The sequence below is a fragment of the Ixodes scapularis genome, unplaced genomic scaffold (genome assembly GCF_016920785.2).
Source record: "Ixodes scapularis isolate PalLabHiFi unplaced genomic scaffold, ASM1692078v2 ptg001228l_1___fragment_2___debris__unscaffolded, whole genome shotgun sequence".
In the NCBI taxonomy this organism is placed as follows: Eukaryota; Metazoa; Arthropoda; class Arachnida; order Ixodida; family Ixodidae; genus Ixodes; species Ixodes scapularis.
The window spans coordinates 68060-86890 of record NW_024610123.1 but is presented as its reverse complement, the minus strand read 5'-3'; the positions used below and the strand labels follow the sequence as shown (position 1 = coordinate 86890).

The window sequence follows — 18831 nt, the reverse complement described above, 5'->3', positions numbered from 1 at the left end:
ATAAATAGCCCTTTTGCAAAATCCCCCAAGCACGAATATTTGTGCGAGAGACTGTCCCTTGCCTAGCCGCGCTGCCTTGCCTTGTCGCTTGCCTCCTCTTAATCCTCTGTTTTTCGATTCCATTACCTGTCTTTATCTATTCCGATGTATATTTTATTGCTTCTAAGCATAGGCATAGACTTCGGGGGGCATCGAGGCTCGTGCCCCCCCTGGTGAGATCCGCGGGGGGAGAGGGAGGCAGGGCAGGGCCCCATCCTCGGGCCCTGCCCTGCCCCCCTAAGATACAGCGGTGTGCTGTATCTTAGTTAAGTAAGCGGCAGTCCAAGGCATACGCTATAGTGCGAGTAAATGGAGCGAGCGTGGGTGACCAAATCACAGCGCGCTCGGCTCTCGCATAACGATAGTTGATTCAGAGCTGTGCCTATCCTTATGACATGTGCGCGGGTGTTCATAAACGGCTCCTCTCGACTGTACGCGGGTCTAATTGAACCAAAACAAACAGCTAACAGCGCGATAGGAATCTGTAGCAATGGTAGTACTCATACCGGGAAACGACGCGCGAAGCGGCGTGTTGTCCGTCGGCACTCCCATCGAAAAAGGCAAAATAAAGACACAAATACTATATATATACAAGAAATATTGTGCACAGAAGAGAATAGAAACCCTTAGAAGCGATAAAAAATGCACTGGAATAGATAAAAATATGTAATGGAATCGAAAAACAGGATTAAGAGAAGGCAAGCGACATGGCAATGCGATCTCAAGGCAGAGCGGCCAGGCGAGGACAATCTCTCCCACAATTCCTCGCGGGCGGGCCGGGGCGCTCGGGAAAATAGCGAATCGTCTATTAACTGAGTAGCACCTTTCTGTAGAATGGCTAACCCAACGTAAAACCCCTGGATATGTTTGTGTTAGTTTCTTAAGTGGTGTCAAAGTGCGAGTGCACGAGGCCCGTGCAGCACTTGGACGCAAATGACAGTGTAGCCCTGAAATGAAAGGCATTTGGAAGTGAGTTGCATGTGTCTCTCGCGTTCATACAATTCAGGCTGAAACGTATGTACGCGATTTAGCGAGCGACGGCAATGAGCGACGGAGAGCTCTCATTGCTCGGTTTTTGGATTTCTAGAAAGCTTTGCTCATCGCCTCGGTCGCTTGCTCCCGTCGCTTTCATGTGGCTTGCCTCGTCGTGCAGCTGATCGAGCGACAGCAAAAAGGGTCGCCAACACTTTTTTGTTGCTCGCTAAATTGCTTACATGCGTTTTATACTTTATAGTTGTTGGCACTTGCCAAAATGTGAAGCATGCATTTTATTCAGGGCTTTGCCCTTGCTGACTCTCAGGTTGCTGGGATAACTTTGGGTTCCAGTGAAATATGACCACGTGATTTCTCCCTTTGCTTATGAGCAGAGGAGGAAGTAGTTTAAAACACTTTTTTTTCTGTTTCTTTTGACACTAGTCAATGCGCGTTTTTTTTTTCTCTCCTAAACTTTACAGTGAAGTACTGCCAGAGGGTTAGTAAATAAGTGCACCATACACAGAATTTTTTTTATAAGAAGTCAGTGCCCCAGTCGAGAGAGAACTCGTTTATACTTTCGCAAGCAACATCATCAATACAGACCTTACTTCTAAAGGCGCACGTCACGCAATGTTTCGAGAAGTTTCCGAGGACGAAAATTGAACTTGAATCTAAAGTCGCACAGTGGAAGCGAATACAAGCGCCATCACACTAACGGGTACCTTTAGCAGTCATGGGTTCCGCAAAACACACCGCCTAGCTGTCTGGTACCAAGCCGCCACCCGATTTGCAGAAATCAAGCTCCCTGATACACTCACCAAGTGTCTCGCTTGGCCCCCCTTGCCTCCGGTGGGACCTTTGCCTTTGGTTGCGTTCCCGCAATCTGAGTGCCCGTGCAGTGACAGGTCGGTTCCGTGGCTTCCTTGGCAAAAGCTCGAGGGTCATCCAATGCGGAAAGCACCTGTGCGACAAGGAACCGCACACGTTCGCTTTCACGCCGACTGCACAGAAAAGGATCACGTTATAAACGCTCCGAACAGAAAGGACTATTGTGAAAGGCTACGACACACCCGCACCACGTTTGCGAGAGCGGCGCGTGCCCCTGGCTCACGTGGACCAAGGCACGCTCTCGCACCGACTGGCGGCTCGTGCGGGAGCTTTGGAGGGCTCGGGTCTCGAGGCAACCTTTGTACGAGCTGGGTGTCCGTGTCTGTGTGTGCGTGTGGATGACTCTTCAGCGAGCGAGCCACCACGCCGAGAGACCCGCCACGAACTTCTTCGGCATTGGCTGGCCGTTGGCACACGAACTTCTTCCGCATTGGCTGGCCGCTGGCACACGAACTTCTTCCACATTGGCTGCCGAGGACCACGTAGGCCCCTGCGATTGGACAAGCCAGTGGACGGCGAGATGGGAGGCGGATATATAAAGAAAGGACACCCGTGAAGTTGTTGTGGTACGAACACTGAAAGGATGTTGTAATTAATGTAACCATAGTGTGTTCTGTTTTGCTGAGCTCGTCGCCTCCCGGCTCCTCGATCCTGTCTCCTACCCGGCACAAGGTAGTGTCGCCGGGCTGGGAGCCTTCGCCGGAACCCTCAATCACGACAGGACTCAAAAAGTAAAACGAGTGAGCGAGCACTCACCAATTAGACTCATATCCACAGCTGGTTTTATGGGCACGCCGGCACCTAGGACACTTCCTTTTTCCAAGAACGTTCTTCGATGTTTGTTCCTAAAGTCTGAAAGCGCCCGAAAGTTGCGAAAGTTTTGAAACTCGCTTCGTTTTCGAAAGTTTTTGCGTTTTGTTACGATGGCGATGGCGATGCGGCGATGCTCGTTGGTTCCGAGTTCCGACCAAGTTTATTTGACTCAACGTGAATTTGCTTGTTTTATTCGACTTAAATTAAAACTTTAAGATATAACATTTTTTTTAAAGATTTATAAAATTATTTTGAATAAAGCATGTCGAAGCGCAATGTGTACTAAACTGGAGCTTGGCTTCGTCAGCTTCGTTTCAATTTGACGTGGCGGCGACCACTATTGTGCCGTGTACCGGGCTCGACCTATTTGCTGTGCATTGGTTGTCCTGTTATCCACCTCTTGCGATCCTCATCAGCCTCAAGCATGCTGTCTAAGTATTGTGTCCTCGCCGGAAAGAATATCCAGTCTTCTTGGAAGCGTTGCTCGAATGTCGTCGGCACCCACGAACCGACTCGGCAAGCCTCACGCCGTTGCTTGGTTCCTCCGCGTTTCCGGCGATGGATCCCCCAGCCCTGGCCTCAGCCCTACATGACGTAGGCGGTGAAAAACAATCTACGACAACGCGGTGTCTTTGGATTGCGATTGCTACGATCAGTAACTCTTAAAACCTCAGTAGCCCCCCCCCCCCCCCCCCCTTCAATAGTGAACTCTGCGATGAAAAGGCCCTTACCTTAAGTGTCCGGAGACTGCTGCAAACCTCCGATGAGAGCGGACGTCTTCTCCGGGCTCCGCAAACCCCAGAGAACTGTACGCGACTGTACGTGATCCTGGTATAAACATCGCCGCGCTCCGTCGGCCCGCCGCAGCACGTCCGCCGAGAGATCGGTTCGCTCGAGTCTCGTTCTGCGAGCGGCACGCCTGTTTCTGCTTCGAATACGGCTACAGCCGCCATCGCCGCTTCGCAGCACACCAATATCTTTGCGTCCATCCTGAGCCAGGACATGACAATCTCTCTAGAGCGAGACGACCAAGGTGGGAAATGGATCACCCCTGGAAAGCCCCGCAAATCTCGTCTTCCAGCCGACTTTGACCCCGAACTTCACGTAGTTATAGTGCATCTCCCAGTCCGTCCTGCTGGCGCAGCTGCGCTGCCTCTTGACAGTTTGCCGGCGTTCTTGCAAGCCGCACAGCTCCCTGCTCATACATGTACCGACGTGTCGCTCCACCTCCGGCAAAATAACCGTCCTCCGCACCCATCACGAAGCGATCGTCAACTGGCTACTTCGCATCACCAATATCACCTTACAAAACCCTTCCCCTCCCGTCCACTCCTACCTACCCCGGACGAGATCATCAATGATCTGGAGTCTTATCAAGGTGACATCCTTCAAGCAAGACGAGTATACAGGTTCAGCCATCATCACCTTCATCGGAACCCATGTCCCTTACACAGTGTACTACCGCCACCTTGAATTTCGCTGCCGTCCCCACAAACCTCGAGCCCATCATTGCAACAGCTGTGTCGAGTACGGACACCGCACTCTGGCCTGCCCGGTCAACGAGCGACGCTGCCCCCCGTGTTTCACCACCCTGGCGCGCCCAGACGAACCCCATCCCTGTACTCCCTGGTTTGCGTTGCTTCAACTCGCAGTGTGGTTCCCAAACAGGGCACTTCGTCCCGAATAAGCTGTTGCACCTTCACTCACTCCATGAGACGCATCCCTGAACAGTTCTAGCGGCATGTAAAGCGTGGATGCAGGATTCGGTTTATGGCAGTCACCTTGACAATTGCTACAGCGGAGCACACTGCTTACAGAAAGGATCGTGCTAAGAACTGTAGGGGTGTGCTGGTCGTGGTACCTTTTCTACTACGCTTTTGGCAAAGCCACGACCTGGAGCTGGAACCTCTCACAAGCATGGCAAGGGGCTGCTATACTGTGCATGCTACCTGGCTTCCGTGAAAGCTGAGTCCCATGACCTGCCGAGCGTGCCACTGGTGCTCATTAACACGATTTAATTAAATGTGTGCATACTAGACGTTTTCAATTTGAGTCGCTCGGAGTGCAGTGTATACCATGGAACCATTTCCAGTGGCCCCAAATACTCGACAGTTCAACGGTACAGTGTGCTCAGTCCACTTGTTGTAAACATGTTTATTAATCGTGATCCCTGCAATCAACTCCACTGCTCTTACGGACGACCTGATACTGGTGCCGCTTATCAGGTCGCCCCAGAAACCACCAGGGTTTGCAGAAAAACATCGACAAGATCTACTATAAACAGCCAGCTATGCTTCTTCGCACAGCCTGACGACAGTTTTGTTCAAAACGTGCGGAACACTGGGTTTTGTACTTAGCGTGTCCAGTAGACCCGGCCATAACAGACTTAGGTGCCTTTCACCAGTGGCGTACCAACTTGATTTTGAGGGGGGGGGGGGGGGCAAACTAAACATCCTTCCCCTCCCCTTCTCCCTCCCCGCGACCGAGGAGCGGTGCCCTTGGTATCCCTTGGGCGCTGCCAGCCAGTGTTTGCCCTGCCCAGTGGTAGCTGTTTTAGGGGGGGGGGGGGGGGGGCGGGGCAAAACACGACTTGCCCCCCCACCCCCCACACTCTAAGAACTGGGGGACAAGCGCCCCCCTTGACCCCCCGGTTGGTACGGCCATGCCTTTCACAGCCCTGGTCCTGCCACACCTAAAGTATTGCAGCTCCGTATGAGACTCCTGTGAGGTTGATCTTGTAAGACCAGTTGAAAGTGTTCATCGAAGGGCAACTATACACTATTCTTCGGCAGCCAAGCTCACTCAGGATCACTCACTGCTTTGACATTGGCTAGAATTCTGGCCCTTCAATGGACGACCAGAGTTGATCTCAAGTGTGGCCCTCCAGTTGGTTGTCTTATTATGCATCCTAAACAGCGTTGTGGAACTGCAAGTTCATGAGACAACACTGAAGGGAGTTGTTTGCGAGAATTGGGCTGGTGCCTTTCAACCGTTTCGTACTGTAGAGCAACAGCCTTCCTTCTTGGTGTGGTCTTCACTGTTCTGGCAATCCCTTTATTTGCACTCATGCAGAGCCCCCCTAACAATCATCACAAGCTCGAAAACGTCTGTAGACAGGAAACTCGCTACCTTCACTCCCACTGAGGTAGAGCAGTGCCTATGTGCTTTAACGTGAATTGCAGACTTTTACTTGATTTCTATTTTGTGTTTCCCCCACTTTTATTTGTTCCTTTTGCAGGGTACTGCGGGTTTCTTGGTATAGTCTTTGGCCTCTTTACTATAACGAATTGCTCTTAGCAGGATTAGATGATAAAAGCACTTCTAACGCTTTTATCCTCTACTATGGTACTCTTTGGCACACAACTGTACTATTTTATTCAACCTAACAAAAAACGGGTTTTATGTCCGCTAAGTAAGAAACGGACACACTGTCCGTCAGAATTACGACAAAGTGTTTGTAAAATTACGGAAACATTTTACAGTGTATAAATATTACCCTTTGAAAGCCTTACACGGGATACTAGGGCACCTGAGGCAAACAAGTTATCATCAATGCGCAGAGAAGTCTAGCTCGGAATTTCGCACTGTTCCAACTGCCCCTGCTGCAAGTTCTTTAAACCTAATATCTCGTTTTAAGACTTAACTTTTTTTTTTCATGGTTGTGTCAATGAAAACTTGTATACACCCTCGGAAGCACAGTGCTTCCTTAATTTAACGCCGACACGAAACTGTTAATTTTTACACTTTTTGTGCTATTCCCTGGCTGTTCATTTTTACACTTCTTGTGCTATTCCGCGGCCTACGGTCGAATTGTGTGGTGAAGTCTTGACTCCCCGATCACCACCCAGCCTGTAGAGTTATCTACCTAACGTCCCCGAATGAAAGCCAACTTGTTTCTGAACAATGTCGGCGTGTAAATACTGTTGGTTTTGGGGAATGTCACGCTAAATCTTCGCAGGATGGAAGTTCGTTTTATGCAGCACTGCATGCGAGAACCGAATTTCCCACGCCACTGTGTATCTCTAATTGTGAAGCTTCTAATGGTGTCCTTATTCGACCGAGATTTCCTCCACAGAGAGAAGCAAGCGTCATTGCACTTCGAGGTCACATGCGCCACATCACGGATGCTTGCTCATCCCGGTACTCCGCCAAGAGGCGAGGATTGCACCATGGTTCCGGCAATAAAGGAAGATGGCGTCGAACGACAAGTTTGTTGGCGTGTGCAAAAGCATTGTGGAAAGCTTGAAGTCGCCGCGTCCTTACACCAAAAGCGTCAAAGTTTACGGTGCCATATTGCTCTTGTGGTGGACTCACACGACAAGGATTTTCTCCAGGTAGAGGAGCATATGTCACCGTGTTTTGAGGTTATGTGGGTCACGTCACTGTCACTTGCTATTCCCCGTACTCTGCAAGGAGCCAAGGACAAAGTGTTCCATTCCTACGGACTGTCCCATCGCTCCGGCGAGAAAGAGAGATGTCGTCGAACGATGAGTTTGATTAGTTTTTTGATGTTCGTGAAAAGCATGGTGGATGCTTGAAGTCGCTGCATCCTAAAACCAACAGCGTCAAATTTGACAGTCCGGCGTTGCTCCTATTCACTTCGTTGAAACAAAATTATTCTCCAATATCAGACTGTCAACCTTGGCGTTGTTGGTGCAAGAAGGTGACACCTTCAAACTTCTACCATGCTTTCAAGACACAAGATCGAACTTGTCGTTTGACGCAATAGTATTTTCTTGACGGAACGGTAGGAGAATTCCCAGCTTTCGGCGGGGTGGCTTAGAGATTATCAAGTATACGCGACATGGCACACGTGACGCTGAAACGCGATAACGTCTGCTGCTTTATGTGTAGAAACCCTTTTTGCGAATACACGTAATTTGTGGCTAGATGTCTAGGCAGTGGAAAGCTTAAAAAAATGTGTATCTGCAGGCGAGCTGGTGCGTATTAATTAGGATGTTGAAACATTGACTATTAGCAGTGCGAGTAATAAAAAAAAAGAAGAGGGACGAGCGGGATTCGGATGCACGAGCACGGACAATACCGAATGATTCGTAACGCTTTCTGATTAAATCAGTTTCTTTTATAATCCTAACATGGCGCAGTCGACACCGACAAGAATCACAGGTACGTGCTAGCTGAGGCACACGACCCAAGCATGCATTTTATTGAACGCCGGCCAAATTGACGCAAGACATGGCCGACTCTACAAACGATCTCGCGGAGCGCTGTGAACAGCTTCAAATCTCCTACGAGAAGCTTGAAACTGATATGACGACGATCAAAGAGCAGGTACGCCAAAATCAAGAACGACGCCCGACCACGGGTTCAGTGCCGCAAATACCGGACACAGTCCCACATCTTGAGCATGCAACAGTCACAGACGCAACAGTCACGAGGGTCCACGAGGCGACCAGCCGAGAGCCTGCGATCCCTACCATCAACGAGGTTCTCGCCATCATCGCAGGGACTCAACAACGGACCGTGGGGTGCGGATTGACAAACTCACGTACCCTCGAAGTCCACTCTACGATTGACACGTCATCCGCCATACCCATTTACAACGGAGATATAGAGACTAACGTTTCTCATTGGCTTAAAGAGGTCGATCGCGTCGCCTCTCTTGCACATTGAACGTCATCCCTCACCATACTGAATGCGTTGACTCGACTCAGAGGACCTGCTATGGACTGGCAGACAGTATATGGTAAATCAATCCGTGACTGGGAAACGTGGAAGCAAGCAGTCTTCGAACGCTTCAAGAGGAAGATGACCTTGCAAGACTTCATCGAGTATCAGGCCCAACGGAAGCTCCTGCCCAGCGAAACTCTTGTGCAATACATTTACTCCACGAATGCCATGCTACAAAAGTCGCCCTATGAATCAGTGCATGAGGACAGAATCTCATTGATCTTGCTTGGCATTGCCGATGACAAATGGTTGAACCATTTGGCGCGCCACATGTGCAGGTCGGTGCTCGAACTTATTGTCAGGGCAATGGGCATGGATAGCCGGTGGCCCCTTAAAAAAGAGCCACTACGCAAACGAGGAACACCAAGAGCTGTACTGGAGGACAGCTGCAAGCTTCGAAGATAATACACAGCTCAACTCAATTAAAAGCTACAACTGTGCAAGCCGGGACACTTCTCAAGAGAATGTCGCGTTCCGAAGACACCCGCTACTCTTCGGGCGGAAGAAGGACGCAGCGCACACAGTCCGACGGCGTCCTCTCCAAGACGTTTTGACTAAAGCGATCGCGAACGCTGAAGCCGTATCACCATGTCAAGAAACGTTCATTGCTTGCTACGTACAAGCGGGGACAACTTACCCATTGTTTGTGGCTTAATTGGTTCAAAAACAACTGTGAAAGGGTGCATCGCGACGGGCGCAAACGTCTCGATCATTCGCTCTGCAGCCCTTCCGCCCAACTCAAACATCACAGTTCATCCTAATAGATCTGATATAAACGTTCTTGGAACACGAGTAAGACCCGAGAAAGCCACAGCTATGACAATCACGGTTGGCACTACTCAAGTTTGGCTACCTGAGGTGTTCGTCATAGAACTACCTGCTCCTGTCGACATCCTTCTTGGATCAGATAGGAGACGACTTGCCAACGTGTATGTTACATTTCACCCCAGCAACGACGTTATGGTAGTTCAACTGCCTCAACGAAACAGGCTTGTTTCGCGGCGGGTGAAACACACATTGCATCGTTCTGTCAAAGCGAAGTTTCTATTGCCACAATTCCTGTGAGTGCAACGAAGCACGGTGATAGATTTGTGAAACTAGAAACGTGAGCGAGTGCCCCAGACACCGAACTTCTCAAGCACACCGAAGTGGCCGTAAAGAAATGACTCAAAATGCATCGGTCGATCGACAGAACCAGCTTCGTCACATTCTACTGACACATTACTCAGCCTTTGTCGATGGTGAGAACAGAATAGGGATATGCCCCTATTCTGAGCACTCGATTGATTCAAGAGAAGATATACCAGTCACATCTTGCCCGTATAGATGCTCTCGTGCCGATAACGAGCTTCTCAAGAGGGCAGTCAAGGTTCTACTACATCTTTTCTGCTTCTCTGCCATCTGTGCCATCACGTTTCGTCTACGTACCTTGCTGGCTCGTGACACTGATTTTATCTGGACTGAAATTCACGACAAGATCGTCAATGACGTGAAGAGAACATTGACAAGTCTTGCAATAATCGGGAACTTCAGGTACGGATGCCCAACAATAACTTATGTCGACGCCAGTCACACTGGTTTCGGAGCCCTTCTTGCTCAATTTCAAGAAGAGGGAGAACAAGTAATCGAGTATGCAAGCCGCAGTCTCAATGAATACGACTCGGAGCTCAATTCAAAGACTCTTGAATGTGTGGCTCTTCACTGGGCCGTCACCGAAAAACTCGCCATTTTTGTTTGTGCAGAACCTTGATTCACGGTTGTCAGGGGAAACATGAGCCTTACGTACCTCGTGAAACAGTGTACAACCAACCGCAGATTCGCCAGGTGAACACTCCACTTAGCGGAATATGAATTCGATCTTGTACAGCGATCTGGAAAACTCAACGGAGCAGCAGATGCGACGTCACGACTTGACATTCCGGACACAGGCCTGGAAGGCCTCATCAACAACGAGGCGGCTGGATGCACACTGAAGTGCTCTGCGATTGTGCTGAGTCAGGACTCCCACTTCATGAGTTTCCAGACGTCTGATCCGGAATGCCAACGTCTTAAGCTACTAAGAAACATGAAAAACAGTGTCCTCGAAATTGACAACGGGATCCTTGTACGAAAACTGATCCGCAGTGGACGACAAAGCACGCGAATCGTAGTACGTATCGCACTGCACGACATTGTAATGCGTTTGTGCCATGATAAGGTCGGACATATGGACACAAGAAAAACTTCAGATCAGGTTTCGAAGCGCTACTGGTGGCCGTCCATGACCAAAGACGTCGCATGATATGTTCGATTGTGTGACATATGTAGGCAAATAAATCGACGCAAACGGCCAAGGAAGGATGCCTTAACCCAAGAGACATCCCTGACGAACCAAACAAAGTGATCCCGCTTGATCAATTTGGACCAATATTAGAGAAAGAAGAAAATATTTTGGTATGCCTTGGACACGATATCCGCTACGTCGACGCATCAGCTGTCTCCAGTACGGCTTCCATCCCTTACATCAACTTCCTGACGAAAAGAAGGATCTCCAGATTTGGGTTACCGGAAATATTCATCAAAGACCAAGCAAGAAGATTTGGGAGCCGAAACACGGAGAGAATTTATCCACGTCTCTTTGTGACACACTTTACATCTTCACGAAATCGACCGAAAGCAAACGGTCTTATCGCAAGAATGCTTAGAACACGCAAACAACTCTTACGAAAACTTGTGGACAATCATCTCGACTGCCTTATCGCATTGCAAGATGCAGTAACCGCTATTAAAGGGCAACTCAGCTCAATTCCGAAAAATTTAGGCTTACATGTGAATCCATTTCACAAAGCACTACTAAACAGCTCTACGTCTTCGAACTCGCGAAATGTGGCATATTATTTGTGTAATGCTAATTTAAACATCAGCTGATACCGAAACCGGAACTTCGGTTGCGTCAGGCAACATTAGTCTCGTGTTGTCAGAGTCATGGCCTCGTCACGTCGAACCACGTGGTCTTGTGACGTTCGGAGGGGGGGGGGGGGGGGGCGAGGGACAGGACACCGGACGCAGGCAGGTCGCTTCGCATGGCGTGGACGGTGATGGCCGGGCGAGAGGGGGAAGGGGAGAAGACGAAAGAGGAGAGGGGGAGCGAAGAAACAGACCGATTAGCGCGCAGGGCAGCGCAAACTGGCGCATCCGCTTTACGGTGATCTCGTGGACACCGCTCAGCCTACACCGGGAGGAGAAACTCATGACGTTATCGTTCAATTTTTCTCTAGAAGTAAAAACAATCAAAACGTGAGAATGACATAGTCATGCCTCTGACGTAGTGGCCTAACGTTAGCCGCTCCAGCTCTGTCGCATTGACTGCGCTGACGATTGCGCCTCACGTCGCACGCTAGAGTTGGCAGATTTCGGCGACTTGGCTCACTTGAAGGTTTGCTGGCCAGATTATTAAATATATAAACGAAATTAGATCGTAATATTTTACATGGGGTCTTCCTATATGATACTGAAGAGGGCTGCATAGTTTTCTAACTATCAAAATTAAGCGAAGTTGCCCTTTAATGTCACGAGACAGAGCTCAACGCGATACAGCCCTTTCTGGCTAATGCACGGGTGGGATCCCGAACTTCCAGGCGAACTAAACATTGCCAGCGTTGATGATGACTTCACCGAAACCGAAAGATTGATCAACCTTGCCAGAAACCGATGCGCTACAAAGCTCAATTTGGAAGATAGCCAGACGCTGGCGAAAGCCCGGTACAAAGCCGACACGAGGGGACCTTATTTTAATGTCGGTTACTTCGTATACTGTATCAAAGCATTTCTGCGTGGAGTCCTGGACTCTTTACTTGAAGGATCGTGCGAAATCCCAGAATCCAAGGTCAGAATGCAACATCAGCACGTATGCAAAAGCAACGAAGGCCTCCAGCATGCCTCCGAGACTGTATCACAAAGTGAAGTGATGTAGAGACTTGAATTGAGGACAATTCAAACTTTGTTGTAGGTCTTGTTAATAGTGCGAGTATGAAAAAAAAAAGGAAGAGGGACGAGCAGGATTCGGATGCACGAGCACGGACGATACCGAACAATTCGTAGCGCTTTCTGATTAAATCCGTTTTTTTTTTCTAATCCTAACATGACACTTGGAAGGCATTTTGAAAATATATTAGAAGTGCACGGAAAGGTGACATTCATGCGTCACAAAAGGCGCCTGGTGTTTCCGACGTGAGCGATAAATTTAGCACGCTGTTGCGATGGCTCATCCAGATCGAAACTGGCGGCGGCGAGGTTCGAGTTGATGATCTCTTGGTATTGCGGCTCAAGTTTTTCCTCCGCGTGCTAATTAACAAGCGCTTGCCTTGTTCAGCAGTTGGAAGAATCATGGCCGATCTGGAGTGAACTGGCGCTATCTCTTACGGCCTTTGGACAGGGAGTAGTTTGGCAGTTCGAAGGGGTCGCTGTAACATAACCCTTCGTACAGCGCTTTAATTTCTTCTGAGAGGCAGCTTCTCCTCGCCATGTTTTCCTCTTTGCTCCGGGGTTGAGCTCGAGAAGGTTGTAGAGTAATAACACCCACAGATCATGAGGCCACTTGTCTGCAGAGGCGTATGTGGAACACCTCTTTCTCTTCGTCTTCTCGAGAAACGAGTTTTCATAAACAAGCATTTAATTTTCGTAAGCCGAAACATACTTGAATCGACTCACTAGAAGGTTTTTTCAAATAATTATAATGGCACACATTTTCACTCGCAGTGGTCGGAGGACAGTTGTTCAGGATGTCTCAGGCGGTGTTGGGTATGGTAGTGTGGTCGCTCCCCCACGTGGCTTAAGATGTCCCATTGCTCCTGGGCGAGATTGAAGGCAACAGTAAAAGCCGCTCTCTAGCCGGCCTGAGAAGAATGTGACAGGCAGCAGTCGGAGCATCTCGCCACACTGGTGGTGGGGCTGGCGTCGGTGGCTTGCGTGGATGAGCTGACTCTGGTTCGCTTAGTGGAGGACTAGCTTCTTTATTTGATTAAAAATATAGTAATATCTCTTCCTTTCTCTCTCTCTAGCCTTGATTTTATTTCGCAACATTGATTGTGGGTTTTTGCAAAAACGAAAGAGAAGCACGAGGAAACTTCACGAGTTGTGATCCTGGGCCAGTTTTCTAGTACAGCGTCTCAACTGAGACTGGATGAAAGAAAGCACTGCAAAGGATCGGGCGTGCGAGCGTCTTGAGACCAACGTTACTGGAGTACGCTCAGTTTCGCAGCTCCCTATAGATCATTTGCTATATCCCCCAAGTGCCCCGGCCCGCTCTAAAAGAATCGCGGGAACTGTAAAGGTAGTGTGTTAACAATCAGTCCCAGCAACAAGGACAACTCCTTTATTTTTGAGTGCGCGCTCCTTTGGTCTCTTCGCGTGCACGCAGTGTTGCTCCCGCTAGCATATGGTACATCCCCTTTTCTTTGAAGGAACAAAGTTAAACACAACAACCACCAGCTGCGCGGGAAGCGGGCTGTACTCGTTTAGATTAGTTCTGCCTGTTGGAAGCTTTTTATGTAGCCCACGCGTGTTGGTAGCCTTCTAGGTCTCTTGGACTGAGGTCCTGCTCCTGATGACGCCTGCCCCAGGACGGGTAAGGTTGGTGGGTGAGGCGACGCCTGGTTTCGAGGAGGCTCTGGTGGTGAGGGGGGCTGTGATCCATCTCTTGATGGTGGCAAGCAATCGTCGTTGTCGTCCTCTGAGTCGCTGTCGTTGATGGAGATGGAGAAGCCTTCCGGTGTCTTTCGGAGATGCTGTCGGTTTCGGCGGAGAATCCGGCCGTCCTCGGTAAGCACCGTGTATGACCTTGGGGCCACCAAGCCTTGCACTTGTGCTTTACGCTGCCATCGCCCGTTGTTAAGGATTCGCACGATGTCCCCGTGCTGAAGATGTGCTAGCTGTCTTCCTTTCGTCTCGTTCTGGACGTGCTTTCTGACCGGAGATGTGGGAGGCGCGGTGAATTCGGGAAGTAGGGTTCGTAGTTCTCGGCCCATCAGTAGTTCTGCGGGTGAGCGGCCGTCTTCAAGGGGAGCTGCCCGGCAGTTGAGGAGGCCCAACCAAAAGTCTTCTTTGGCACACTACGTTTTGCGTAGTAGACGCTTGACAACTTGTACACCTTTTTCAGCCAGACCGTTAGACCTTGGAAATATTGGACTTGAAACAGTATGCCGAAAATCATAACGTGCAGCAAAATCCTTAGATCCCATCCGTGCAAACTTCTAGAGGTAAACCGTAGCGGGCAAATATTCGAGCTAACTTGTCAATGACCACCGTTGCCTTGATTTCTCGAAGGTGTTCCACTTTTGCGAAAATTTGAATAGGCGTCGTACACAGCCAAGTAGTGTTTACCGGAGTGTTGGAAGAGATCTGCAGCTACCCTGGACCAGGGATGGTTGGAAACGGTGGAGATAGAGAGAGGCTCGTCTGGCTGTCGGTAGGCAAACTTCTTGCAAGTTTCACATCTGTCAATGAAAGCGGTAATATCGGTGGTCATTGCTGGCCAATACATCAATTTTCGGGCCTTGGACAAGCATTTACCCAGTCCCAGATGGCCTTGATATAGTCGTTTCAGCATCTCTCTTCGCATAGCTGTCGGAATGACTACTTTCTTTCCTTTTAGCAGTACTCCACTTACCACCGAAAGTTCTGGTGTAAACTGCTTCAGCTCACCTTCCACAGGCTTCGATGATTGAAGGGTGGTGATGACTTGGTGGATAGCGGGATCGCTGGCTGTCGCCTCCTGTGGGCGAGCTAGTGTGCCTTGGCCCACTACCTCAGATAGGACGCCCACCGCATGCACTTCTACATCCGTCGTGGCCTCTTCCTGTGATGTATCTGATGGAATCCTCGATAAAGTGTCAGCAAGAACCAACTTATTACCGGGGACAAACTGCAACTCGAAATCATACTTCAGTAGTCGTAAAAATGGGCGTTGGAGACGAGGAGGCATGTCTCCTATTTCTTTTTTTTAAATAGCCAACAGCGGATGATGGTCTGTTTCGATGGCGATATTTTTTCCCAGTACGTAGTCGTTAAACTTTTCGCAACCGAAGGCTATGCCCATGGCCTCCTTTTCAATTTGAGCATATCGGTGTTCAGTATCCGTGAGCACCCGAGTCGCGTAGCCTACCGCACGCCAGTCTATTCCATGCTGTTGAAGCAATGCAGCCCCTAAATCGATTGCGGACGCATCAGATGACAACTTGCTGGGCAACTCGGGATCATAGATTGCTAGAACTAGGGTTTGCGTCAGCATTTTTTTAGTTGGGATCCCACTGACGATCATGTACACTGGTCCATTCAAAAATGGTGTCGTTCCTAACGAGACTGCGTAGGGCCTCCGTTTGAGACGACAGGTGTGGTAAGTATTTCCGGAAGTAGTTCACCGCACCAAGGAAGCGCTTAACTTCCTGTTTTTGTCGTTGGTGTAGGCTGCCGTGCAACGCAGCTTATCAAGTCTGGGTTCAGTTCAATTCCGTCGGAACTGATTCTGTCACCAAGAAGGTTCTTTTTTTTTTGGCCAAAGATGTATTTGTCCGCATTCAGCGTCATTCCCTCTGCTTGGGCTGTTGCCAACGCCGGGCGAAGCCTTTTGTCATGTTCTGGTGTGGTGCCCTACACCAGTACATCATCTATATACACACGCACACCAGGAAGATCGTTGAATATCTGACTCATTGTGCTCTGGAATACTTCCGGAGCTGAAGCAATTCCGAAGGGTAGTCTTAGATATCGGTAACGACCAAGCGGAGTGCTGAACGTGCCAATCTCCAAGGTCTGTTCATCAAGCGGAATCTGATGAAATCCGCTGTTAGCATCAAGGCGACTAAAATACTTGGCACGCGCTAGCTCGCTCTCGATTTCCGCGCGCCGTGGGAGCTGAAAATGATCTCTTTTCAGTGCCTGATTCATGTTTCGTGGGTCCATGCAGATTCTTAATTTGCCATTTTTTTTTCGTACGATGACTAAGGGACTCACCCAGTCAGAAGGTCTCTTAACCTTTGCGATAATGCCAGCTGCCTCCATGCGTTGCAGTTCTTTCTTGAGAGGTTCCCTAAGTGCGTGCGACACTTGTCTATCGGCCTGGACCACTGGTACGGCATCATCTCGGAGTACCATTTTGTACTCCCTTCGTGTCTTGCCAACACTGGAGAACAGTCCCGGGAATTTCGACTCTACGTTTGGGTTGAAGGCCTTGTTCTCCACTGAACTCACTCGGTTCACGAGGCCCAGCTGCTCGCATGCACGGAGACCTAGAATAGCTTGGTTCCTTTTTACCACGAAGAAATCGAGCTGCACTGGTCGCTTGTCGAGCTGCACCGACAGTCGAACCTTTCCGCTGTGTTGAATTTCGCCGCCCCCGTAGTGGCGAAGAATGCTTCTGCTTGGACGGGGTTTGTGTTTCGTCTTGAGCTTCTATAACAACGCTCTGGGCAATAAGTTTGCCTGAGCTCCCATGTCGACATTGATTTTCACCACGGTTCCCTCGATGCGCGTGGTGACAATCCAGTCGCGACTGGAGGAAGAACGCTCGTTCCCGGTCGGCAAAATTTCAAGAACGTCGAAGTCACCATCGCTTTCGTCCCCTTCGGCCACGTCGTGTACCGCTTCCCTCTTACTCCTAGAGCAGACTGCGTAGTGATTGCGTTTTGTTCACTCGGCGCATCTCTTTCCATGCGTGGGGCACTTCCTCGGCGGATGAGAAAAATTACAATTAGTGCATCTTCTCTGCTCACGCTGTTTGGCTTGCCCTTGTTGAACCGGGTCAATTTTCACAGTTTCGCCATCCCACGCTTTGTTCTGTGCTTCGACACGCTACTCAGCCTTGCAGCACTCTACTGCCACTTCTAGAGTTAGGTATTTTTTTCGATGCAGGTTCTCTCGCAACACCGTGCTCGAAATCCCGTAAACAATCTGATCTAGGAGCAGAGATTCTTTCAAATCTGCAAAGTTGCACGTCCTTGCTTTCAGTTGCAGGTTTCTAAAAAAATGTTCAAATGGTTCTCCTTGAGCTTGCCGACGCATGCGAAACACGTAGCGCTCGTACGTTTCGTTACATTTGGGCAGGCAGTAGTCTTCAAAAGTCTTGACTAGTACGTCATAGCCAGCTTGTTCCTCTGCTATCAAATTCAGTGTGTTAAACACGTCTATAGCTTCCTGGCTCGGGATATGTAAAAATATGCCGGCCTTCTGTTGCTTACTGCGAGGCTTTGTAGCTTCCGTTGCTATGAGGTAAAGCTTAATGCGCTGCTTGAACCTTTGCCACGACTTCATCGCGTTGTCGCCAAGTTACAGCGGTTCCGGAGGTCGACGATCTGTCATGATGCCGTGAGCTATCACCTTTGGACTTATGACACCATGTAAAGGTAGTGTGTTCACGATCAGTGGCAGCAACAAGAACAACTTCTTTATTTTTGAGCGCGCGCTCCTCTGGTCTCTTCGCGTGGTTCAGTGTTGCTCCCGCTAGCATATGGTAAAGGAACGGTGTCCCTTCAGCCCCTAAGTGATCGGTAATTTTAATCCTAGTCTTGGTGACACAGGCAGCCGAGTGCAGATGTAGCCTCCACCGTAGTAAGAAGAAACTAGCGCCACAAGGCGCTAGTGGCAGAAAGGCGAACATACGTATGGTCGGAGACGAAAATCTGTCTCAAAAGACTGCCAGATGGCGCCACTACGATCGTTGGCGTGCAACCTCCTCGCCTCCTCCTCCTTCCTTTTTTTCTCTCTTTTTTTGTCATTTTTGTTTGCTTGCTTCGCTGCCGTCCGCGCGCGGCTCGTTTGCTCGACCGGTGCCGTGCTGGCTAGGGATGCCGCGAACTTTTTTCGATCGAAGTTTCGATGATCGAGTCAAGTGGTTTGAAAGATTTCGATTTTTCGAATTGTCTACATCGTAAAATTCGACGGAAGTCGAATTTTCGAACTTGTTGAGCTAAGCGGTTCGACGCTTTTCGAAACGTCGAACTTATTATGCTAAGAAATTCGATCTTTTTCGAACTTTCGAACTTATTGCGCTTCAAAGTGCGATGCTTGTCGAACTTCCGAACTTGGCTGACCAAAAATTTTATAAATTTCAAATTTCGAACTTATTTATCAAGAGAATTCGAAAAGTTTCGAACTTTCGAATCCTGAAAAGTCAGAATTTTGACGAACTTCGAACTTTTAGGGAACTTCGAAAGACCAGCGGACGGTTTCGTTTGAATTCAAGTAGTGAGGTACATTCGTAGTTTTTTTTTTTTTCTCGAACTTTTACATGCGGTGCTGCGTTCCTTACGAAAGACAATGGCGTTTGTTTCAATGTTCTGGCATGCTTAGTTTTAAAGAAATAAATTTCCGAAGGGGCGAGGAAGGACGACGGGTTTTTGATGATTATCTTTGTGCCAGACTTGAAGCGCGCTGTAGCCGAAGCTATTTGTA

At 49.2% G+C, this 18831-nt stretch overlaps 1 protein-coding gene across 1 annotated transcript in view; it reads left to right on the top strand.

Annotated features, from left to right (window-relative positions):
• The first annotated feature begins 7911 nt into the window (after positions 1-7911).
• Positions 7912-18831, top strand: part of LOC115313248 — a 37883-nt gene continuing 26963 nt past the window's right edge. The window contains exons 1-2 of the mRNA XM_042288190.1: positions 7912-8007; positions 8413-8684. Coding sequence (XP_042144124.1) covers positions 7912-8007; positions 8413-8684 — 368 coding nt within the window. The remainder of the gene's footprint in view (positions 8008-8412; positions 8685-18831) is intronic.